General features: G+C 37.8%; 1 protein-coding gene across 1 annotated transcript; it reads left to right on the top strand.

Moving 5' to 3' along the window:
* The first annotated feature begins 491 nt into the window (after positions 1-491).
* Positions 492-27,754, top strand: LOC139737980 (sulfotransferase 1B1-like). Its single transcript, XM_071648645.1, has 6 exons — positions 492-504; positions 21,524-21,706; positions 22,978-23,105; positions 23,794-23,967; positions 27,311-27,488; positions 27,648-27,754. The coding sequence occupies exons 1-6, from the start codon at positions 492-494 to the stop codon at positions 27,752-27,754; spliced, it is 783 nt and encodes a 260-aa protein (XP_071504746.1).

Below are 27,754 nucleotides of genomic sequence, written 5' to 3'. Positions count from 1 at the left end.
ATTAAAACTTAAAGCTTCTTTTATGTTATTATCAAGAGAATTCCAGAATTTTGGTCCAGAAAAGGAGAATAAGGATTTAGCAAAAACCGTCCTAGTCAAAGGCAAATGATATAAATGGGATTGACGGGTTGGATATGCATGAACAATTTCATTCTTTAAAACATGGAATCAAACACAAGGAGGAGAGAATGGTTGGTGAGTTTATACATGAATTGTCCTAATTGCAAACGATAAAGATCATACATTTTCAAAATAATATTTTTGTGAAATAAGTTATTAGCATGACTTCTCCACGATTCGTGACAAATGATACGAAGAGCTTTTTTCTGTGATAATAATCTTTCTGTATAAGTAGAAAAAGTTTTTCCCCATGCGAGTACAGATCAAAGTAGAATATAACATAAAAAGTAAATTTTTGGGAAAATCAAATTTAATTTTGTTTATAATAGCTATAATTCCTTGAATTAACACGACATGCAGACATAAGCGATATGCAATCCCCAGGTAAGTTTATTGTCCAGAATCAAACCTAAAAATTTGATGGAAGAGACTTCTTCTATGACCGTGTCTTCCAGAAAAACATTTCTCGGTAAATTTTCCAGCGAATTACTAAACAACATACATTTAGTTTTTTTTTTTGCAAATTTATTGACAGTGTGTTCGCTCTTATCCAATGGAGTAACTTCATAATTCACTGTTTAAAGTATCAATTAATCGATCAGAATCAGAATCAGATAAAAACATATTAGTATCATCCGCAAATAATAAGAAAGAGAGGATGTTTGACGAATTTAACATATCATTGACATAAAGAGTAAATACCTAGGGGACCTAGTAAACTTCCCTGAGGAACACCACAGTTAACTTTTTGCATAGTCGATGCGTGACCATTGATAAATACAAATAGTTTTCGATTAGTAAGGTAACTCGTGAACCACTCCAAGGCCTTTCCCCTGATACCATAATGTGATAATTTGTGAAGCAGTATGTTGTGGTCTATGGTATCAAAGGCCTTGGAGAGGTAAAGGTAGACTCCAATAGTATGATGAAATATATCTATCGCTTTTGAAACCTTGTCAAGGAAAGTAAGGATTGAGATGTGCAATGCTTCTGCCGAAATCCGAACTGATGATCAGAAATAATCTTATGAGTGTCCAAGAACTTCAAGAGTCTGGTGTAAACAACCCTTTCTAACATTTTCGAAACGGAGGTTAGCAGGGATATTGGTCTATAATTGGAGACATCTTCCCTTTCCCCCTTTTTATGGACAGGAATTACTTTCGAGACTTTCATAGCCTCAGGGACAACACCGTTACTTATAGACAAATTAGATACATGTACAAATGGATCAACGATATAATCAACAATACTTTTTAAAAGGAGATTATCAATGTCGTCATAACCAGAGCTTTTTTTATCTATATATCTAAAAATTCATTTCTGTGCAAAGGCATGAAAAACAATGAGCTAGGATTCGGGAATTCTAAATACATGTAATCTTGAAAATTCAAATGAGTATGTGGAATATTTTGGGCAAGATTACTTCCTATTTGTGAAAAATACTGATTAAAGATAATCTACTATTGAGGAAACATCATCACAAATAAATCACCGTATTTGATTGATGAAATACGGGGTTTGTCTTTATTTTTGTTGATAGCCATATCGATAACTTTCCAAGTATTTTGAATATCATGTTTAAACAAACTTATCTGATTAGTAAAATATTCCCGTTTCTCATAACGTAATATTTGTGTGAGGACGTTTTTATATGAAGTGTATCTATCATGAGATTGCTGGGTACGTTTAATTTTGTCAGCATAATACAAATCATTATTTCGATTGATTGATCGCAGTAAAGACCTAGATATCTATGGAAGTCTAGGGGATCTCCTATAATTTCTAGATTTCTTTTTAACAACAGGAACATGCTTATCCATAAGCGAAATTAAAGTACTCATGAACGAATCATAAGCCTCATTTGTATCTTCGGTATTATATACAGAAGACCAATCCACATTACCGAGGTCATTTTGCAACCTCTCTATATTTCCAGGTGTCACATTTCGGAAAGTTGACACCGGGTCATTCATGGTAATTTTTTTCTGAAGGGGTATGTGAGTGAAAATAGGGTATGGTCTGATAAATCTGAGAGAACAATACCAGAAACCGGTAAGGGGTTAATGTTACAAAATATATTATCAATAAGAGTTGACGAATGATTAGTTACTCGAGTTGGTGTGGTTATAAGGGGTAAAAAAGATGTGGACATCATGATATCAAGAAAAAATTGAGCAGTATTCATTGTTTGAAACTTAGATAAATCTATATTGAAATCTCCCATGATATAACAGTCTTTATTATGAAATACTGAATTATGGAATAAAATTTGCAAATAATCCAAAAAATCTTGGGTGTTAGAATTGGGAGGTCTATACATCATAAATACAAGTATGTTTTTGGCATGGGCGACCTTGATTTCAACACATAATGACACGACAACTCCGTTCATGCACATTAAATCTTTGTGCATAACATAATCAAGGTTTTGTTTGATGTATAAACCAACACCTCCGCCCATTCTATCGCGTCTACTATTTTCTATAAAATCATATCCTGGAATAGAATATGCGGAAGCAGAATCCTGAGTAATCCATGTTTCACTAAGACCTATTATAGAAAAAAGATGTACCATGAGTATTGTCCAGAAAACAACAAAAATATCAAAATTCTTATTCAAACTCCTAATGTTCAAATGCAATAATGAAAAACAAGCAGCAAGTCCGGTTAAAGATTTGAACTGATTCATAGTATAACACTTGGAACTTACATTTTGTTCATGATTATCCTCATTAAATTCTACATCCGTTTAAAAAAAAATCGAAATTTAAACAGCAGGATACTCATCATTTTTTAGGTCATTCACTGTATATGATACAGGGTCTTGATGAAACATGTCAAAAAATTCGTCGTCATTTAGTATTAAAACTAAAAGCGAAGTTTTCAATTCGCATCATCTAAAATATAAAGGATGAATGGCAAAACCGAACTCGAGTTTGAGCGAGAACCATGCAGAGTGCGTTCGAGTGCACAAGGCGATGACCCAAAGTTTTCAATTTGCATCATCTAAAATATAAAGGATGAATGGCAAGACCGAACTCAAGTTTCAGCGAGAACCATGCAGAGTGCGTTCGAGTGCACAAGGTGATGACCCAAAGAACAGAAGAAAAGGGATAACGGAAGAATGCGAGCATCGCTGCGGAAAGAATGAAGTAGGAATAGTAGAAGGGGGAGAGGGTAGTAAGAGAAGATGACAAGGTGAAAGGGTTACAAGAGAGCTTATTACCGACATTAAACAAGGACAGCACAAAGACAAGAAAAAAATACATCCTATTACACATAATTCTTTAGCTCTTATTCATGAGTAGTGAACAACATGCAAGAAAGAGAGCCCTTCCCACCCCATCAAAGTTTGCCAAACCAAAACTATAAATTCAATAAAAATCAAATTATTCGTCAACTCAGAGCCAGAACTAGAAATCTCCTAACAAAGGAGAAGGAAAGAAGATTAAACCAATCCTCGAAGAAGAAGAAGAAAAAAAAAAACAGAAGTCAAACATCCATTACATTATTAAATACTAAACTCTGGAAATACGTCATCTTAACATTTCTTTTCAAACAAATTATCCATATCATTTATCATTATACCTACATTTCATCACAGAATCAGATTGACGCTACTCCACCAGGTGGAGCGCCTGAAATTAGAACCGAAGCTAAGTGACACCTCATGACCCACCCATTTTCACTTACATAAAAAACTCTATGTATATATGCATATACCATTACTTATTTTACTTAAACCGACAACATTACGCCACCAAGTTGAGGGATGACACGGGAGTTAGAAATTGCGGAAGAGGAAAAAGAAAAGGAGAAGAAAAAAAAACACAGCAGCCCTAGGACAGAAAGTGACGCCATTGACCATGGACATGACATGATGAAACAAGGCCTGCAGTTTGGTTACCCTATTTTCAAAAGAAAAGGGGAAAATAAAACCAAATTCGTGGCGTGTCATGGCATCTTATATAAAAGAATAGAGTCAATGCAATTCAAATTCACTTTGTTGAGAGAAGAGAGGGAAAATGAGTAACACCCGGAATAAAGGCATGACACCATTCCAATTGAACACGTTATTACATAACGCAACACTGCTTCATTCATTCTCCAAGATTTGCATTACAATATACGTGCCATAGTTGTGCACTAAATTTACAGTTCGGTGAACTGATAGCCGATGTCACGCCACCTATTCAGAGGATAGCAAAGAAAAAAAATCCTATCTCATGTCACAAGTAATCGTCACGCAGGCTATGGTCATAACACGGTGCGAAAGATTGTCAGCTATTTCTTCATGAAAAGAAGAGAGGTAGAACGAGAGAAAGAAAATACGAACATAGCACGCTATATTGGGAGTATCGTCTTGAAAAAAAGGCAACGAAATGAACAAACAAGGGGGTATCTGGGTTATTATGCATGACACATTGCTGAGCAAGAGAAGAAAATAAAGGTCCTAGTGCTATTGACCCATAAGATAAAAGAACTGCAGATCATCTGTCAAATATACGACGTGCTTTCAAATAGAATTGGCACATTCAACGGTACGAACATAGCACGCTATGATAACATTGTAAGTATCGTCTTGAAAAAAGACAACAAAATGAACAAACATGGAGGTATCTGGGTTATTATGCATGTCACATTGCTGGGCAAGAAAAGAAAATAAAGGTGCTAATGCTATTGATCCATAGGATAAAAGAACTGCAGATCATCTGTCAAATATACGACGTGCTTTCAAATAGAATTGGCACATTCAACAGTAGGAACATAGCACGCTACATTGTGAGTATCGTCTTGAAAAAAGGCAACGAAATGAACAAACATGGGGGTATCTGGGTTATTATGCATGACACATTGCTGAGCAAGAGAAGAAAATAAAGGTCCTAGTGCTATTGACCCATAAGATAAAAGAACTGCAGATCATCTGTCAAATATACGACGTGCTTTCAAATAGAATTGGCACATTCAACGGTACGAACATAGCACGCTATGATAACATTGTAAGTATCGTCTTGAAAAAAGACAACAAAATGAACAAACATGGAGGTATCTGGGTTATTGCAAGAAAAGAAAATAAAGGTGCTAATGCTATTGATCCATAGGATAAAAGAACTGCAGATCATCTGTCAAATATACGACGTGCTTTCAAATAGAATTGGCACATTCAACAGTAGGAACATAGCACGCTACATTGTGAGTATCGTCTTGAAAAAAGGCAACGAAAGGAACAAACATGGAGGTATCTGGGTTATTATGCATGACACATTGCTGAGCAAGAGAAGAAAATAAAGGTCCTAATGCTATTGACCCATAAGATAAAAGAACTGCAGATCATCTGTCAAATATACGACGTGCTTTCAAATAGAATTGGCACATTCTAACAGTACGAACATAGCACGCTACATTGTGAGTATCGTCTTGAAAAAAGGCAACGAAATGAACAAACATGGAGGTATTTGGGTTATTATGCATGACATAATTCATTTCCAAAGTCCAGTAACATGTAGATTCTATAGCTCTAGGACCCTAGTAATGAGCTAATATTTTAGTTTAACAGTTCAAACTATCAGTAGGTAGGGATCTATTTTAGTATGACTATTTTTAATTTGGATCATTGTTCAGTGAAATTGTGTAGGAGTAGACCCTCTACCAAACTAGTGATTCTCTAGTTTGTTAAAAATACTGCCATCTCACTCAGGATAAGATAAAGTGGAAGAAATTAATGAATATTAGAAGTTGATTATGCTTTTGAACTTCCCATTTTGGAATGTAAGTCTGACTTTACTCATGGCTTCAGGCCATGAGTAAAGTTACGCAGGACTTGGTGGGACTTACGCATGACTTAGAGCTTTGTGAAACAGGATTTAAATTCCTGCGTAAAATTACGCAGGTTTTTGGGATTTACGCAGGGTTTGGGGATTTACGCATAACTTAAGTCAAACTTAGATCTTTGTGAAACACCCCCCTGCGTACGGACTGGATTCACACAACCATCACATTACGTAAGTGACTTTCACACTCCGCCGTTTTTGCTGTAGCCTTGTCACGCTACACTACTACCAAGGAGGTTGGTAGCTCCCTTGCTACTACAGTGAATATGTATACCCGTGTTCGTCAACCAATGACCAGTTTTATTACAATCTTAAACTGGTTTTACTTGAGACTTCGTACCTGCACAATGCAACAACTCAACTCTGAGGTGAGCTCTGAACCCACCCACTTCAAGTAAGCCAGTAAGCCTAGTTCTATAATAGCTTTCAATGCGTGATGGTCCCTGAGCCCTCACACATCAACCTGAAACTGGTATACTCTTGGAAATCTGAAAATGCAAGGAACCAAGGTTTTTTAGCCAATTTTGCTAGTGGAATCTGTTGTAACACACTCACTGATGTTTCGAACTTGGCCCATCGTATTATTTCCTCTGTTATCTGTTTGTGCACATACAAGTACTGAGAGTAACCTAGCTTTATTCAATTCAAGATCAAAGATATCACAATGTCAGTTGAAACCTTTGAAATTTTTAGGGGCTTGCATAGAATACTGTGCAAACACGAGAGCAACATTTCAACTGTGTCTTACCATCTGTGGAGATATAGAACCCAATCCTGGACATCAACGGCAAAACATCATTAACTAGAGAGGGGCCGTCAAAGGCGGCAGACCCACGCCTAAGTACAAAGTCGGGGTAAACATAATGTGCATTCGGTCATCTACCAGAATTCGGCCACTTAATTGCCAGTGTGCTTTATCACCAGCCAGTGAGTTCTACCAAAGATCGTACACTGACGTGTACGATCTTTGGTTCTACAGTCACATCACACGCAAATCACATAATTACACATACGGTATTAACACTCATTCACGTACAGGAAAGTCCTTAAGTCTCCTCCAAAAATCCATCGAAAATCCCAAATTCCACCGTCAAAAGTGCAGAATCGGAACTTTTCCAAGCGCGCGCGAATTAAGTCCAGTTTTAAGAGTATTGTCTACGCGACGGGTCGCGGAAAAAGCGCTAAAAATCGAGAAATACGCCGTTTTCTTGCGGGATATTTTGATTATAGCAAGCCGAGAGTGTGATGATATCAAAGGTCGTATGAGTGTACGATCTTTGATGGTATCCACAAAAGCAAAAAAGAAAAACAAAATTTACGTACCCCCTAGGCAATTACCCCTATGATTAGTGTCTACGGGAATTATTCAATGCAAGGGTTGAATGCAAATGTCTACTGCACCAGTATTCGGCCACCAACGAGCGCCGCAACGTCCCCGGTGCAATTTTGCACCAACAGTGTAGAGCGCGATGCATTTTCAGCGGCCTTGCACACGCATTGACATTGAGCACGCATATCGTGCAGTGTGACTGCGACCGAGCAAAATGCTCCTCCAACGAAAAAAACAATCAATGTTAATTTGAAAAATCATCAAATATCAAAGGTCGTATGAGTGTACGATCTTTGATGGTATCCACAAAAGCAAAAAAGAAAAACAAAATTTACGTACCCCCTAGGCAATTACCCCTATGATTAGTGTCTACGGGAATTATTCAATGCAAGGGTTGAATGCAAATGTCTACTGCACCAGTATTAGCCCACCAACGAGCGCCGCAACGTCCCCGGTGCAATTTTGCACCAACAGTGTAGAGCGCGATGCATTTTCAGCGGCCTTGCACACGCATTGACATTGAGCGCGCATATCGTGCAGTGTGACTGCGACCGAGCAAAATGCTCCTCCAACGAAAAAAACAATCAATGTTGATTTGAAAAATCATCAAAATACGGGCCAGTTCGTGATGACGGAGAACGAACTTTCATAAATCTAGAAGGACATAGTCCCTCAAATAGGCCTAAACGTAAATTTCGGAATTCTTACGAACATTTGAGCAGCGAAGTCGGATCGTTGGGGAGTTTATGTCTTCGTATGGTAGCGGAAAATCGCAAAGTGAGAAACGGGAAATTTTCGGAATGGTCACTATACCATGGGGTCAAAACTTCAAGGTCACACAGAATTTGCAAGGGTCAACCGATTATCACCAAAATCTAATCGATTCTTTCCTGTCATTATCCAAACATTCCCTGAACATTTCGTGCAAATCCGTTTACCCGTTCTCTTGTTATCTTGTACACAAACAAACAAACAAACAAACAAACAAACAAACATACAAACAAACAAACAAACAAACAAACAAACAAACAAAAAAAAAACAAAAAAACAAACAAACAAACAAACAAACAAACAAACATACGGAACCCTTTACATAACCCCCTGCCGATTTTCATCGGCGTGGGTAATAATCGTACAACTGTTTCTTATAATTGACCGTCCGTAGACAGTGTTTCGGCAAAGCATAAGTGGAATTCTGCAACTTCCAGTCATCAGCTTCATGTGAATATAGTCTGGGTGCCAAAGCCACTTTTTGGGTCTAACCTTGTTTTACCGTCCACCCAATGTTTTTTGATGGTTTTACCCTATTTCGGGGGTGCTGAATCCGAATCTGGATGATGCAACTCTTGCATCCTTGAGGGTTTTGAGATATTCAAGATGGCCGCCAAAATGGCCGCCAAAACCGGAAATTCCCACGTATTTCCTTCTAAATGGTGGGATATTGAAAACAGTTGATGGATTTACCCTATTTCGAGGGTGCTGAATCCGAATCTGGATGATGCAACTCTTGCATCCTTGAGGATTTTGAGATATTCAAGATGGCCGCCAAAATGGCCACCAAAATGGCCGCCAAAGCCACTTTTTGGGTCTAACCTTGTTTTACCGTCCACCCAATGTTTTTTGATGGTTTTACCCTATTTCGGGGGTGCTGAATCCGAACCTGGATGATGCAACTCTTGCATCCTTGAGGGTTTTGAGATATTCAAGATGGCCTCCAAAATGGCCGCCAAAACCGGAAATTCCCACGTATTTCCTTCTAAATGGTGTGAAATTGGAAATAATTGATGATTCTCCCTATTTGGAAGGTGCTGAATCCGAATCTGGATGATGCAACTCATGCATCCATGAAGTTTTTGAGATATTCAAGACGGCCGCCAAAATGGCTGTTAAAATGGCCACCAATTAAAACCGGAAATTCCCATGTATTTCCTTCTGAATGGTGAGAAATTGAAAACAATTGATGGATCTACCCTATTTCTATGGTGTTAAATCCGAGTCTGGATGATGCAAACCTTGCATCCTTGAGGGTATTGAGATATTCAAGATGGCCGCCAAAATGGCCGCCAAAATGGCCGCCATAATGGCCGCCAATCAAAACCGGAAATATCTATGTATTAGCTTTTAAATGGTGAGAAATAGAAAACAGTTGATGGTTTTTATTTCGAGGGTGCTGAATCCGAATCTGGATGATGCACCTGGAGATAGTCAAAATGGCCGCCAAAATGGCCGCCGAAACGGAAACTCCAATGTATTTCCTTCTTATAAATGGTGAGAAATTGATAACAATTGATGGTTTTCGTCAATGGCACAGTTTGAAATTGCTGTATATACAGTGAAACCAGCTCTACTGGATATCTTTGAGTTGGTACGATACAAGTGTGCCAGCAATAATTAACCCTTCAAGTCTACAGATGCGGTTGAATAATTGCAAGATTACACTGTAATTTCCTCTACATATAATGGATAAGTTTTGAACACTAACAATTAATGGACAAGACATGTTCATCTAAATCATATTGTGATAGTGATGTAAAGAAGTGTACTGAAATTACCCAACATTACCTGCCTTAATCCATGAGCAGTTTTAATCTCTTTATCCATGAACACTCAAATTGGTTATTTGGTTTATATTGGTGGTCTTGATGACATTGTTGAAGACACGAGTGGGACATTTTTATTGTTATGCTTCAATTTTGTAACATTATGTATGTATATATGTATATATAGTCTATTACAAACACACACGAGGGGACGGACAAATCACAGGTAACGCGCCTTGGAAAACAAAACTAAATAAAAATCAAACGACAACATGGAAGGTAATACTTGATAATCCAGTACTTACGAACATCATAATCGCGCAGAGTGCTTTTGAAATTACCCTTATTGATATCTACTATAGTGGTCATGGATGCAACCATTTCCAATGACCTAATCAGAATATGCGACAAGTTTCACAAGAATACGAGGCGAGACTCGTCAGAATACAAGACAAGTTTCAACACCAAATACCAACATGCCATAATTTAATTTTACTCTATTGATAGCCGAAAAGGATTAACTTTATATCTATGGAGCCATATTATTGGAGACCACAAGCATTATTTCATAACAATTATGCATAAAGACATTTTCAATCGTATCTTTCTTTGCGTTTGTACGTTTCAGTATGATGTCAATATCACTTCTTGTTTTTTCCAGTACGTGTTAAAGTTCCGTTTGAGACATATAGGAATATCTCAGTATATTACAATACCATTGTGACTGTCATTTTGACTTTCAATAAATTTTGGCTGATTTGACAAATTCGCTCAACTGAGTTGAATTCAAGAATACGAATCATTGCTTTTCACCCTGCATGGGTTTAATCTCCCGCTTCGCGTTGGAGCACAATACTTTACCATTTCAGTATAAGAACATGTTAAGGAGTTTCCGTTCATACAGGACATTTATAGATGTCCGAAAACCTTCAAAGACCTTCAGCACCCTCGAAATAGGGTAAGACCATCAATTTATTTTAAAAATTTTACCATTAAGAAAAAATATATTGAAATTGGAATTTCTGCCACTTATTTTGGCTGTCATCTTGGACGCCTAAAAACCCTAAAGAATGGACGAATTTCAACAACCAAGATCGAGGGTGCTGAATAGGGCCTAAAATTTACCAATTTTTGACAGTTATTTTGGCGGTCATCTTGGACATCTCAAAACCCTTAAAAAAGAACACGAAAGTTGCATCAACCAGGTTCGGATTCAGCACCCTCGAAATAGAGTGAAACCGCCACTTGTTTTCAATTTTACACCATTTAGAAGGTAATATAGGGCTCACATGGAAATTTTCGTTTTTGACGGCCATTTAGGGGCCATTCTGGCGGCCATCTTTATTATCTCAAAACCCTCAAGGAAGTAAGAGCTGTATACTGGAGCTTCAAATTCAGCAAACTCAAAATAGTGTAAAACCACCAACTGTTTTATATTTTACACAATTTAGAAGGAAATAGGGGGTTTACATATGAATTTCCGTTTTTCGCGGTCATTTTTGGCGACCATCTTTATCATCTCAAAACCCTTAAGGATGCAAGAGTTGTATCTTGAGCTTCGGATTCAGCACACTCAAAATAAGATAAAAACCACCAATTGCTTTCAAATTGTCACCATTTAGAAAGAAATACATGGGAACTTCCGTTTTGGGCGGCCATTTTAACGGCCATATTGACTATCTCAAAATCTTCAACAATGCAGGAGTTGCACCATCTAGATTCTGATTCAGCACCCTCGAAATAGGGTAAAAAAATCAATTGTTTTCAACATCTCACCTTTTAGAAGGAAATACGTGGGAATTTCCGGTTTTAATTGGCGGCCATTTTGGCGGCCATCTTGAATATCTCAAAAACTTCATGAATGCAAGAGTTGCATCATCCAGATTCGGATTCAGCACCCTCGAAATAGGGTAAAACCATCAATTGTTTTCAACATCTCACCTTTTAGAAGGAAATACGTAGGAATTTCCGGTTTTAATTGGCGGCCATTTTGGCGGCCATCTTGAATATCTCAAAAACTTCATGAATGCAAGAGTTGCATCATCCAGATTCGGATTCAGCACCCTCGAAATAGGGTAAAACCATCAATTATTTTTAATTTCTCAACATTTAGAAGGAAATACGAGGGAATTTCCGGTTTTAATTGGCGGCCATTTTGGCGGCCATCTTGAATATCTTTAAAACTTCATGGATGCAAGAGTTGCATCATCCAGATTCGGATTCAGCACCCTCGAAATAGGGTAAAACCATCAATTGTTTTTAATTTCTCAACATTTAGAAGGAAATACATGGGAATTTCTGGTTTTAATTGGCGGCCATTTTGGCGGCCATCTTGAATATCTCAAAAACTCCATGGATGCAAGAGTTGCATCATCCAGATTCGGATTCAGCACCTTCCAAATAGGGAGAATCATCAATTCTTTTCAATTTCACACCATTTAGAAAGAAATATGCTGGAAATTTTCGGTTTTGGCGGCCATTTTGGCAGCCATCTTGAATATCTCAAAACCCTCAAGGAGGCAAGAGTTGCATCATCCGGATTCGGATTCAGCACCCCCGAAATAGGGTAAAACCATCACTTGTTTTCAATATCTCACCATTTAGAAGGAAATACGTGGGAATTTCCGGTTTTGGCGGCCATCTTGGCGGCCATCTTGAATATCTCAAAACCCTCAAGGATGCAAGAGTTGCATCATCCGGAATCGGATTCAGCACCCCCGAAATAGGGTAAAACCATCAAAAAACATTGGGTGGACGGTAAAACAAGGTTCAGCCTCTGGCACCCAGACTAATACTGAATGATTGCTTATTACAGGATTCCATGCGTGTACTTCTTCGCCATATTTGCATTCAACACCCCCTCATCAATATTTCAACAAACAACGTGCCTCGGTCAGCTGTCGGTGGTTCCAAGATGTCGCCAGATTCCACGCTTTCCTCAGCATTTGCCTGAACTACAGTATACAGTTTGGAAAAGAATTTATGATCTAGGAATATCACGAAAAAGAAAGCCTCAAAGAGGAAGCAAAGGAAATGGAAGAAAATAAATAAATTGAACAGAATTTGTATACAGGTATTTCGCGAAATTCGATTCTTCAACCATTACCAGTACCAAAAACACGTGTGAATTTTGGAAAGGAAAGATTAAGTCACAGAATTAAAAAAAAAATAAAACCGGTTACACAGTTGAGTAAAGAGGTAAGATATGATTTGCCAAATGTTTATTTAGCAAATGTACGTTCTCTTAGCAATAAATATGACGAGATAGCTGTTACTATGGAAAAATATGATGTTCATATCCTGGTTTTGACAGAAACCTGGCTTGATGAAAGTACACCGATTGAGTACACGGTATTTTCCTCTTTCTGGTTTTATTTCTTTTTCTCGATCACGTATGAACAAAAAGGGTGGTGGAGTCGCTTCATATACAAAACACAATTTTCAACCGAGATGTCTCTTCATTTCAGTCCCTGTTGGTATAGAAATTATTTGGATTTATATGCGACCTCCGACTCCCTCGGTCAATTTCAAGTTTTATTGTGTGTACAGTATATTTTCCTCTAAAAAACTCTGAATTATATATTGATCATATTCTAACTAGTTTGGATTTTTTTTTTTTTTGCTACAAAATATCCAAATGCATGTTTTGTTATGGCTGGAGATTTTAATGATTTGGATGTTATCCAAATACTTTTGTTAGAGAATTTTAAGCAAGTTGTGAATAAACCCACAAGAGGTGGGAATATTTCAGATTTTAAGATTATCACTAATTTCAGTCATGTTTATGATTCAATTGAGATTGTCGCCTCTTGGGATGAGCGATCACAATTGCATTCTCTGGTGTCCCCTACACCAGCATTATAAATCTGAACATTCATTAACTGATAGTGGTATTCGTGAGTTTGGCAGTTGGATAACGCAGCATACTTGGGAAGAACTTTATACTACCGTTTACCATTGATGTTTCTGAAATATGCAATATGTTTTTGCAGGTTTTAAAGCACCGAATAGATCCGTTTTGCCTGTTAAAGATATAAATATTCATGAGAATGATAAACCATGGATAAATTGTGAAATTAAATTATTGATGAAAGAAAGACAAAAAGTGTTTGTTAATAAGAATGTCAAAATGTGGAAATATTTAGAAGCAAAGTGCAAAAAGCAGTCTAAGTAGCCAAGGATAAATCTTGTAATGAAAGAATACAAAGGTTGAAAATGAATAATCTTGCTGATTGGTACCGACACATTAAATTGATGACTCAAGGAGTTCAATGTCAAATGCAGATTGATGTACCTGATAGCAGTGTAAAGGAACGCCACAACTCTGAGTATGTAACGAATTATATTAATGATATGTTTTTATCTGTAATAACCGATTTTTTTTTTGAACTAGATAGATCACAGTTACCTGCATATCTGCCTTCACCTTATGAATGCCCAGTTGTACAACCAATATGATGTTTTCAATAAGTTGCGTAAGCTGAGTTTCCGAAAATAAACTGTGTCTAATGATTTACCAATGAGAATAATTCGTGAATTTGCATATGAGATGTTTTCCTTTATGTCACATTATCAATATTGCTTTCAAGCAGGGTATTTTCCCACAAGATTAATGTGGAAATGTGCTGAAATTGTTCCGATTCCCAAATGTTTTCCCCCAAGAAGAATAGGTAGGGGGTATGGGTAGAGAGAGTGTGTCCTATTGTGTGTTGGATATAGATAACATGTCCTATTGTATGGTGTATAGATAGAGTGGGGGACTTAATCCCTTGCTCTGAGGGAAGATGTCGTAAAAAGATGAGGGTGTGAATCACTGTATGAATGGGGGCGATATGAAAATATGATGGTAGTGAAAGGTGGGAGTTATTAGGGTGATGGAGTTAGGTGTCAGTTGTACGAGAATATAAGACAAATAACAAGGACAAAAACATGACAGCTTGTCCCTTGCTATGGGGGAAGATGTAAAAAGATGAGGGTATGAATCGCTGTATGAATGGGGGCGATATGAAAGTATGATGGTAGTGAAAGGGGTGAATTGATAGGGTGATGGAGTTAGGTGGCAGGTGTACGAGAATTTAAGACAACTTACAAGGACAAAACATGACAGCTTCGCCATATGAGAGCATGAGTGTGGGCTCCAGCAAGCAGAACAAAAGAAGAAGGCATGCATAAACAGAGGCGATGTAATGGAATTTACAATGGTACATTTTTGAAATATGTGAGCTTCTATGTCAGTATCCTTGTTGAGTGATATGTTGTTTTTTTCAGAGTAGCGGCTTTTTCTGCTCAAGCACAACAATAATTCCACAAACCTAGACATGTTAGCTATCAATCTTATATACAACATGATATGACATTTTTTAAATCTTATAGACTTCCCCTTTAACCATAGATATACGCTGGCCCAGAAGATCATGAACACACGCTATTTCTACAGACTCATGAAGAGCACTTTGATTTGACTTTAAAAAATAAACGCTTTTATGTTTAGGTTTGTTTTTGTGCATCGTGTACGGCCGCGTACGACAAAATATTTCTGAAGTGTGAATTGACATGCCGTTTATGCAAGACTGAAGAATGTCCATCGAATTGACGAAATGATTGCACAGCATTAACAGAAACGCACACAAACAACACGTCTGTGTTTTTACTGTTTGTTATTTGTTTGTTTGGTTTTTTTTTTATAGACGTAACGAATATATAATGGTGGCAACGAATTTGGCAAGGGGGGTTTTGGAGATGAATCGAACGTGGATTTTAATGATGGATTATTTGTTTAATAGTATTTATAAGGAAACTGTATAGCGCCAAATCTCATTCTCACTGGTAGAAAGATCGTGCCGATGCTTGTACTTTTTATGCCTCCGCCACGAAGTGGTGCCGGAGGCATTATGTTTTCGGGTTGTCCGTCCGTCCGTCCGTACGTACGTCCGTCCGCATTCGTTTACGCGATAACTTGAGTAATATTGACTGGAATTTTACCAAACTTGGTCCAAGTGTAAAGTATGATAGGGCAATTACTTCATTAGATTTTGGGCGAAATTGGCCTAAGACCAAAGGTCAAAGGTCAAGGTCAAATTATGAAATTGTATCCGTTTACGCGATAACTCAAGACTGGATCGAGCAGATTTCACCAAACTCTGTCCAAAGATGATGTATGATGAGAAAATTACTTGATTCGTTTTTCAGTGAAATCGGACAGAGGTCAAAGGTCAAAGATCAAGGTCAAATTCTAAAATTTATCTGTTTACGTTATTAACTCAAAAGTGGATGAAGCAGCTTTCACCAAACTTTGTGCAAGGATGATGTATGATAGGGCAATTAGTTGAGTAGATTTTAGTGACATTGGCAAGAGGTCAAATGTCAAAAGGTCAAGGTCAAATGCTAAAAATGTTACTATTTCCCCCATATCCATGCGATGCCCCAGGGTATTTTCTTGAAACAATAGTGTAGACATGTACTACTGCATAAAGATTCTCCAGAGAGAGTTTCATGTCATAAGGTCAAAGGTCAAAAGGTCAATGGTTAGGTGAAAATGTTACAATTTCACTTTTCTCGCAAATGGTTCAATGTATCTTCATGGAAATTGGTACATACGCATGTACTGACTGGCAGGGATTATCTGGGGAATTTACGGGTCATGGGTCAATAGTCATGGGTCAAAGGTCAAGGTCAACTTATCTAAATTTTACTAGTTCCCTCATATACTAGTATATGCAATGCTTGCATTATTAGTTTTAAAACTGAATATATACTATGTATTACCTAATGGAGATTCTCTGGGAAATTTCCAGCCAGAAGGTTAAAGGTCAAAGGTTAAGGGTCAAAGGCCAAGTTTAAATGCAAAAAGAAGTATATTTGTACCGTAATTACTTTCTTTCTTCATACCTTGAAAATTACTCAATGCATAAACTTATAAAAGGATTGATCAGAAGTCAAGTAAAAATCCTCAATTCCCCAAATATGTCTACCTGCACTCTTAAACAATTATAGCAAACCTAGTTCAAGGAAAGTGAATATTCAAGATATTTCTGACAAACCTGTCATTTCAATATTTTGGCAGTTATGTGAAACTGATGACACATTGTGAAGACATTGTACTATACACCTATTAGGAGGATCAGGCATTATGGCGGAGGCATCAGTCGCCAAAGCGACATTTCTAGTTTTTTGATTAAACGCGCTTCGTCGACTCTATCATATTTTTGCCAATGCCTCTGGCTGCTATGCCAAACACATTTGTGCTGTTAGAACTGAAACAAAGGATATTTCTTCGCATTGTTGTTGTTGTTTGTTTGTTTGTTTGTTTGTTTTTTAGACGTAACGAATTCGACTGGCATGATTATAACTGTTACATAAAAAAGTCTAATATAGTCGCAGTGTACGATAAAACCAGTAAATTGCAAGACGCAGCTGGTTCGAGCAAGTTTATATTTTTGACTTCGAGTGTACTCAAAGCACTGGCCAACAAGAACCAAATCATTGCATCGCACAAAAATCATGCAGCGAACGTTGCGACTGTGATTTTGAGAGGGCGTGTCAAAATTTACGCGGTTATGAAAGAAAAAAAATATTTTCAGGAGATAACGCTGACTTTGGCTGACAACGAGTTTTGCAAGGGACTGTTTGGAGATGAATCGAAAGTCGGTTTTAGCGCACTGTTGAAACGCTACGACGGGTTATTTGTTTAAAAGTATCTATATAGGGAAACTGTATAGCGCCAAATCTTATTTTTACCGGTAGAAAGATCGTGCCGATGTTTGTATTATTTTTTTTTTACTAAACGCACTTCGTCGACTCTATCGTATATTTGCCTATGCCTCTGGCTTCTGTGCAAAATACATTTGTGTTCTTAGAACTAAAACAAAGGATATTTTTCGCATTGTTTTTTTTTAAATATTTTTGACACGAAAGAAAACAAGAATAATGTCTAGATTCACTGTCTACTCATAGCAGAAATATACAATTTAAAAGTTTTGAGTAACAGGACCCAGGCAGATTTGTCATTTTTTGGATTGGTATAGGCCCTAACAGAGAGGTTGCTTTCGGCAAGCGCAGTTGTTATGGGAGATGTAATTTAGGTTACCAGGCTCTGTTTTCTGGCTCTGAGTGGGTTTTTTGTTTTTGTTTATGTGTTTGTGTTTTTTCTTCTGAAAAAATTAATGAAGGTTTGAACCCTGTCTGTTCACAAAATGTACATTTATTTTTCCCCTTTTTGTATTTAAGATTTATATGGCAATTTGTCGTGTTAAAACCGTATTAGCTGTGTATACAGTATGTTTGAATGTTATGTTTTATTTTGTATCTATTTTGATTATGATATTATTCTTTTTATTTTAATGTAATCTTTGCATATCTGTGTAATTCTACTTTTAGTCGCCCACTCAGATTTGTTTGAATAGAGACCTTTTAATCAATCAATCAATCAAATCCGAAAATGAAAAAGGGTTCGTTAATCCGAACATTTGTGGCGTTATTACGAAGGTTCGTTATTCCGAAGGTTCGATGATCCGAAAATGACATACATGTATTATTTATTTGCTATTCACAAGGTTCGATGATCCGAAAATGAAATAGGGTTCGTTATTCCGAAGGTTCGTTGATCCGAAAATGAAATACGGTCCGTTATTCCTAAGATTCGTTAATCCGAAAATGAAGTAAGGTTCGTTATTCCGAAGGTTCGTTAATCCGAAAATGAAATAAGGCTCATTAATCCGAAAATGAAATAAGGTTCGTGAATCCGAAAATAAAATGAGGTTCGTAATTCCGAACATAGAATAAACTCATTGTGATGACAAAATACGTTGTCGTGATTTAAAAAAAATAATTGCTATGATAATTCGAAATGAAAATTCGATATTGTCTCTGGGGAGGATGATAAACGTGTACTATTTTCAGGTAAAGCACGTCGTGTTGCGTGAAGAAGTAGCGTAGATGAATAGTCTTGATCGTAATTCACTCTGAGCAATATCATTTACCTGAGCGATTGAATCTAGAGCGTAGGGGATTGTGTGATTTTTCTATAGCCTACCTTCAGACACCCTCTCATTTTTAATGATAATACATGTAACAGTAACGACAATAAGATTAATACAGAGAATAATTAATACGTATGGACAAGATTAAAAGTAACATTGATGGTAGTAATGGAAATAATCATCGATGGTAACGATGATGATAACGCATAGCAACTGTAATTATAAGTAGATTCACAGCGAAAGGTGTCGTTACCGGTATCAGCATTTCATATTAACCCGATAATTGAACGACCTACGGCAGAGCGAGGAGGAACTGGCAGGGGGGAAGTGGGGGGGGGGGGGGGGGGGGTATAGAAAGAAACGTAATCTTAACCTGGGGGCGATGAAGCATTCTTTTCAATGAAAGAAAGAAACAGTACATTCCTTTGGAACGCTAAAACAGGAGAACCTCATTTAACTTCCCATTGAATTCAAGCAAAAATCATTTCTGACAAAGTGTGTGATCGGTAGGACAAGTACCATTAAATTCCTCTCTTCACAAGAGATTCAGAGTTTTTGATGACTGTCTAACACAAGAGCGTAGATAGCAGCAAGTATCATGGGCTTAAACCGAGGGCAAACATGGCTCTGTAACTTTTTCAGAATCCTGCGAAAGTAATAAAACTATATACTAGTGTCATGGCAAAGGCTGTCATAATTGAGTGGTAACGCAATTTTCGTTGTTTATGACAGCTAGAAATGATACATAGCACTGGCTTATATTTTGTCAGTTACCATAGCGACATAAATTCCATGTGTTACCATATCACACACAAAAAAAAGTGGAGAACTGCATTTAACTTCTCATTAAATTCAAGCAAAAATAATTTCTTACCCAGTGTGTGATCGACAGGACAATTTCGATTACATTCCACTCTTCACAGTGAATAGCTTATTAAAGGACAAGTTTACCCTCATAGACATGTGGGTTGAGTGAATGCACCAATATTAGTGGAACACATCAATGAGAGTTCAAGGAAAATCGGACAATCCGTTCTAAAGTTATGAATTTTTGAAGTTTTTGCTCAGTCACAGCTGGATGAAAAGACTACTGTAGCTTGTGATGTCACATGAGTACAACGATACAAAGAAAGAATAAAGAAAATTCAACATATTTCCATTTTTCTCGCATAACAGAAGAACACTCGACTTCTCTCTTTCTGAAGGCAGGGGGAATAATATTACCCTTAACATACGTCAGTAGCAAGTCGAAGAAATGTGCACTTTATTCAAAAAGTCAAGTTTTGTGAAATTCTCTTTTTATTTTCCTTATATCGTTGTACGCATGTGACATCATACACTGTAGTAGTCTTCTCCTCCAGCAGTGATTGCACAGATATTTCAAAAATTCATAACTTTTGAACGGATTGTCGGATTTTCCCCAAACTTTCACTGATGTGTTCTGCTAACACTGCTGCCTTCCCTCAATCCACATGTATATGAAGGTGGACTTGTCCTTTAAAAGATATGTTACATTTGAAATCTGCTTGTTGATTACATTTAATTGTTTATTTGCTTGATAGCTTTTATTTTTAAGTCCATGCATATAAGTTATTTTTTTTCTGTTTGAGACATGTTAGAGTTGCCGAATATGGTAATCATTTCAAATAATGACGATGAAGAGGAGAAGAAGGAGGGGGAGGGGGCGAGCTCATCCTCTGGAGGAGAAAATACCTCTACTTTCATCAATAGTATACATGTACAAATGAAATTACAAATTACGACGGCATTTTACGTCGCTGATAGAAGTTTGTGTGGAATTTCATGTGTTTTTTGTGTGCCTATTTACATGTGTGTTTGAATGTGTGTGCGTGTGTGTTTATGTGTAAAAAGAGAGTATGAGCATGTATAATAGGCATCCCCTTTTCAAAGTGAACATGCCTCTCCTGAATTGTTATGATGATGATGAATTCTAGACTACTGATAAACGCAAGGCTATAAGGCGCAGATAATGGGGGTGAGGGCGGATAAGATTGGCATTTAAAAAATAATTCCAAGGGTTCTATGCTCTTGACCTCCACACACACACTCACACATAATGTGCACACGTATCAACGCACACATAAGACATAAGACATGTTAATGACAACACCGTATTTTGTCTCTACAAGAATTTAACTTTATTTTCGGAATTCAAGCCATATTTTATTTTTGGATCTGCGACGCTTATTTTATTTTCGGATTAACGAACCTTCGGAATAATGAGCCTTATTTCATTTTCGGACTAACGAACCTTCGGAATTACGAACCCTATTACATTTTCGGATTAACGAACCTTCGGAATAACGAACCTTATTTCATTTTCGGATTAATGAACCTTCGGAGTAACGAACCTTATTTCATTTTCGGAGTAATGAACCTTCGGAATAACAAACCCTTTTTTCATTTTCGGATTAACGAACCTTCGGAATAACGAATCTTCTGAATAACGAACCTTTGGAATAACGGACCTTCGGAATAACGAACCTTCGGAATAACGAGCTGTAACCGTTAAAACACTCGAATTTAACAGTGTGGAGAGATTTCACACTGTGGTTCTCACATTAATTCTTTCCAGTAAGGGAAATCAGTGTGACCGAAAGGTGAAGGAATGTGTAGCTATCGTTTGCCAAAGAGACTTTTTCTTTGATCTCTGTTGACTAACCACACACTCCTCCCTCTTTTTCTGACCCTTTGTGATAATAGACAACACCCCTGCTGCTGCTGGAAGGTCCCTGATGGACCAGCTTCCGGCGTGCGCCAGGAGTGTTTGCTATGAGAAAGACGGAGTTATTCTCGCTGTCTTCATGACACCCCACTGCATCGAGAAGACCAAGGCGTTCAAAACTCGGCCCGACGACGTTTTCGTCGTCACTTACCCCAAAACAGGTGATTATTTCAACTCTTCTGTGCATAATTATAGTCAAAATCAAAGTATTTTGTATTCACTGTTTTGTCTATTTTGGTCGGACAGCGTGGTTGAAAGGTAAATACAGTACATATATCTCTGGGTGACACATTTTGTTCCTGCGACATTTGCTCCGGTCGTTTTTTCGTCGAGGACTTATGGTAAGATGGAGGTTTGTAATAGGGTTTTAGTTATAGTTTGATGTGAGGATTAGGATTCGGGTTAGGGTAATGTTGGTGGGCAGAATTTATGTTTGGCTTAGCGTGCAAATATTCTATGGGAGCAATTGTCGCAGGAGCAAATGTCATGGAACCATATCTCTGACTTACTCAGGTTTGATATATACAGATTCAGTACTCAAGCATGCTTACAGTGATGGGACTACTTCACAGTGGATTGCACATTAGATCTTCAGTCAGAAGGTCCCGAGTTCGAATTCCATCTAGTGAAGTCCTTGATACAAAATGTTCCTTGCCCATCATGTTCCTCTCGACCTAGGTGTATGAAGTCTTACCAGGCAAAGATAGGGTGATAATATTTGTCAGGACCCTCTGGTGGAACAGTGGCAACAGTGCAGAAGTTACTCTAGATTAAAGGAAACCCAAACCCAAAGAGCAATGTGGATTGAGTGAAAGCAGCAACATTAGTAGAACATATCGGGAAAAGTTTGAGAAAACTCGGACAATCAATGCAAAAGTTACGAATTTTTAAAGTTTTGGTGTTGAAACCACTGCATGAGGAGACTACTAGATGTTATGAGGTCAAGTATAGACAACAATTTAAAGAAAATATATAAGGAATTCTACAAAAATTCACTTTTCTAGCATAATAAAAGAGCACTTGACTAACCGCTCTCAGAAAGCAGGGGGAGTAATTGCTACCCTTAACATAATTATGTCAGTATCAAGTTGATGGAATGTGTAATCTTCATGAAAAAGGGGAATTTTTGTGGAATTCCCTTTATATGTTCTCTACATTGTTGACCACGCAAGCGTCATTACCTCTAGTAGTCTCCTCAACCAGTAGTTCCATCACCAAAATTTTTAAAATGTATAACTTTCGCATCGATTGTCCAATTTTCCTCAAAACTTTCACTGATGTGTTCTACTGATGTTGGCGCTATCACTCCATCCACATTTCTCTTTGGGTTTTGGTTTCCTCTAAAGACCATCATTATGATTATAATCTGTATTGCTGACCGGAAAGGTAACATTTCACATTGATGTTAGTCTCTTCTCTTGCCCCTGTCCAGGCACCACATGGGCCCAGCTAATCGCATACCTCGTAAGGGAGGACGGGGACGAGAAGGCGCTTGAAGGGAAGAACGTCACGAACGAAGTAAAATTCTTGGAGATGCCAGATTTCGAGTGCATGCAAAAAGTACTATAATCTCATTTCATCTCTTTCTGATTATTTGTATATTAGACATATATATGATATATATTATGTAAGTAAAAAAAAATATTTTGCCTCGGTTTTAGCCATGGTCACAAGTCATGAGCGAAAACCGCTCGGCGACCGGTTTTAGTCAGCTGAAAGGTTTTCGATGCTGATCTTTGAAACGCTTTTCAAACTATCGTCTAAATGGGTTCCCATTGGTCGGTAATGATAGTCGGCAACCAGTCGCTGCATGCTCAAAGATTTTGGGATTTGGTCGCCGAATGATTGTCGATGGCCGCTAAATATTTTTCGTTGCTATGGGAGTTGGCGGCCAGTCTTCGCGTATGTGTGACGAGGCCCATGATGATCACACTAGACATTAGTCATCGAAAGAATTAATCAAAACAAAACATCCTCTCCCTCAAAAAGGAAACTAAAACAAAGCTAACATGAAAAAAAAAGGCTCGAGAAATCTTATATTAAAAATGATCGGCACAGAGGTCTATGCTCAATAATTAATACTTCTACAAGGTTTTTATCTCATTTTTTTTTGTAACCCTCTCGCAACAATCATCATAATTGAAACCTATGATTTCGTGACTGTATCTTATACCACTGCGATTCTAACCTCCTGTTTTTATATGCACTTACATGTCCTATGTCTTGTTTCTGGTGGCCGACTGCAAAGGAAGCAAAGAACGAACCGAGCACGGGATCGAATATTTTGAAACTTCTTCAACTGCTGCAAACTGCCCGTACAAGCTGTGATGTTGCCGACGCCATGCCTCGCGATTCTCCCAGAATTCTCAAGACTCATGTGATGCCACAGTGGCTTCCGGAAGACCTCCGCGATGACCCGAAGGTTAAGGTTATAGCTTAGTGTCGAACCACTGGGCTGTATGACTCGTGAGCTGTATACTAAGTAACTCATGGGTTGTATGACTTGTGAGTTGTATGACTCGTGGGCTGTATGGCTCGTGGGTGTCGGTCTCGTGACGTGCTCCCGGTAAGAAGATCCACTCTACTACGCCACTTCTATTTACAACTGTCACTTCCCTTTGAATACTTACCTTTCTCTTTATATTACTCCTGGTCAAGTACTTTTATTCTCTCTCCTCTTTTTATAACATTCTATATTTCAACTCACATGTATGACTGTGAGTGGTATCATAATTGTGTCGTTTACTTACACTCTTTATCCTTCTTTACCATGTGCAACCTGTCTTCATGTGCTTCTCCCGAGGCCAAGCTCTCATATTCGCCATTCCATCCCACGTACCATTTCCTTTGACAGAGATAGTGGCGATACACATAAAAATGGTAAAGAACAATCTTCACCATTTTGAGTATCATTATCTTTAATCATTTTAATCAATCTTTTATCATTTTCGTCCTGAAGCATTTATTGCGACAATGAAACCCGAAAATGGAGCCGTAAACCATCCTTGCACGATTTTTGAGTAATTCTCACACGTATGATAATGTCGTAAGTGCTGATCTGAGGCCAGTCCAAATGCACGAAGAACACGTGACTCAAAACCAGGCCATGTAGTGCAAATGCATATTCAAGCTGGTTCATGATACATTTAGCATCACTTATGTGGCCAAATGAATGTATACGTGTCATATATCTGACGATAAGTTTTCCCACTATATTTTCTCAGATTTCATGGATACACCTATACAAGAAAATCTTCCGAACCAAGATTCTGTCAAAGACATAAATGTCAACCACCGTTAAAGGATTAATATGACTTACAAACTACGTCGGAATGCATCTTCCCTTGACAGCTTTTACATATGCGAGACATATTGTACAAACTACATGGATTTGTTTGGGGTTTCATGAAGAAATTGTGAACATCGCTCTCTTCTTGAGTATGTAATGCTCATAAGAGTATGTTGAAGTTTTTTTTAATAAATTTGCGAAAAAAAAAGTTAAGTATATCCCACCCAACCAAGAAACAAAACCAAGAAAGTAAGTTTTCCATCATTGTGATTATTTACTATTTTTGTTGCCATGGCAAAGTGCATTGTTTCCTTTTTATGACATCATTCGTGCATATACTTTATATTGTATTTGAAAAAAAAAAACTTTATCAGACGAGTGTAAGAAAAATGAAAAAATTGTACCACTTTGGATTATGTCAACTTTTTCTTTTCTTTTTGATGATGGAAATAAATACACTATTGAATTGAATTGAATTGAATTGAATTGAAACAACGACTGCGAACACTTGAAGACGCTTGTTTATCTACCATCTAAAGGTGCCGCAGTTTCCATGAGGTTTTTTGAGGATAACATGATTATAACGTTGTACCGTTACACTAAAGCTTTATATGCACGTGAGGACTGGAGAACAAAGAAATAAATAGTAAATATTAACCCAGTTATTAGTAAGCCAAATCTGAATTGCTCTGTCAAGATTTGATGCAACATATCAACATTTACTTTGTTTATTTTAATGTTGATGTCATAGTGCCCGGAGGAGACTACTTTGACCACACCCTGTATTGGACCAAGCTGAGAAATCACCCAAATGTCCTCTTTCTTACTTACGAAGACATGAAACAGGTCAGAGTTATCATCGTTTCTTCTTTATTCCAGTTGTTAAGATCCATCTTTAAAAAACAATACCATGAAGCTACAGGAGAGTTAACAACCCCCGGCAAGTCAAAATGAGCGAAAGAAACTGAAGTTGGGAAAACGCTTGACTTAAATGGAACTTTCTCTGAACATGGTATGTTACGACCAAAATCACTCTGAGAATGATCGCACAAAAGAAACAATCAACTGATGTTCAGGCGGTTTATTAACAGTGATATTGTGGGTACAGACTGGTAATCGGTTTCACATCAGTACAATAATGATCAATAGAAACAAATATAGTCAGTAATGGAATCACTTACGTACGCATTACACGCAATATCCCTGGAAATGTCCAAATACGATGCTTGATGCACAAACGAATGATCCGCGATGCACCGATGAATGATTCCTCTGACGTAACTCCAGAGGTACAGGTTACGATAGTCCACGGTATAGATCCGGGGTAAAATCCACGATATACGTCCACGGCGAAACGTGCAGAGTCCAAATGTTGTGACGACCACGTCCAGTTGATGCGTTGAATGATGATTCACTTAATATTGTCCAGCTAGGAATCCAGCCCGTCACAGCTTTTCCGTAGCAATGTCCATTGACATAAAAATATGGAGTCTATCTTCAATGTAGGCAAATTAATTATCTGCAGGCAAAATGTCTCCCAGGCCTTATCTCCACAAACATAACCGGTCAGCAGGTAACACAGGACTGACTATAACAAGTCGCTTCAGAGCCAGAAGTGACGTAACTCTCAGAGCAGAGGTGTTGGGTACTCTGCCTACTGCAGAATTTCTCTGGCTTATATACTATCCATTCACCCCCTTCTAGCACATTCTATAACTCTCTCCAACCTACTAGCCAGTCCAAGTTCCAGGAAACCTGGATGACTCACTGCCTAACTATGTACAAAACATCATTACCAAGAATAACTACCAATCACATTGGGCTACAGGGACAGTGCCTCACTCAGCCAAACATGTAAGCACTTCCCAGAACTTTCTGGAATGGGTGAAATCATTCTAGATTGAGTGAGCTATAATGTATTTCCTGTTACATGCATGTACTGTATAGCTACATTGTATACCACCTAGAAAATTCTCCTCTGATCTGGTCATCCTGTATGTACTATATCTATACCACATAGAATGTTCTCCATTAATCTGGTCAACCTGTGTACATACACATTAAAACAACCATGCATGCAGTACATCATACATGTACATAACTACTAGTGATACATTTGTGACAGGTAAACCTTCGTAGGTTATAGGAACATCCCTCAGTCTTGTGCGTGCAATGAGCCATATTCCGTCACTTCAGAGAGAGAGAGAGAGAGAGAGAGAGAGAGAGAATGAGAGAGAGAGGCCATGGAGGAGGGGAGCTAAAATGTTTGTCAAAAATTTTATTCGAGTGTTTAATAAATAAATAAATAAATAAATATATATATATATATATATATATATATAAGTCATGCACTTCTGACAATAAATCATCTGTAAAAGAAAATAAGATATTTTTGATAACACGCAAGCATGTTTTCGGTTAAGACAACTTCAGAATACTGATAAATGATATAATGTCCTCATTTTCTTATCTCCAGGATCCGCGGAAAGCTGTGGTGCAGATTGCCGAGTTCATGGGCAAGTCGCTCCCAGATGACGTCATAGATAAGATAGTCGCCCTCAGTTCGTTCGACGCCATGAAAAAGAGCGTCAAATTTGCTGAAGACTTGAAGGACGAGGTTGACGAGAGTGACAACAAGTCGTTCTTTAGAAAAGGTTCGTACGCTCTGTCAAACAACGAAACACAAACAAGACTGCAAAATAAAAACACATTGACGGTGACAAAAGGTGAGAAGAAAGCGGTTTCCATATTTCATATTGTCACAAAGTCTTTATGTTGATTTTATTTTATTTTCATTACGATTGTTTTTACAGGGATTGTCGGTGACTGGAAGAACATCATGTCTGAAGATCACAGCAGACGTGTTGATGCTCTCTTCGAAAAGAAATTCGCTGGAACGGGGCTGGTACTGAGGAGTTAA

This window comes from Diadema antillarum, unplaced genomic scaffold, assembly GCF_040938485.1.
Source record: "Diadema antillarum isolate AM-2024a unplaced genomic scaffold, OU_Dant_1.0 seq00000718_RagTag, whole genome shotgun sequence".
Classification (NCBI taxonomy): domain Eukaryota; kingdom Metazoa; phylum Echinodermata; class Echinoidea; order Diadematoida; family Diadematidae; genus Diadema; species Diadema antillarum.
This window is presented reverse-complemented; position numbering and strand designations above follow the sequence as displayed.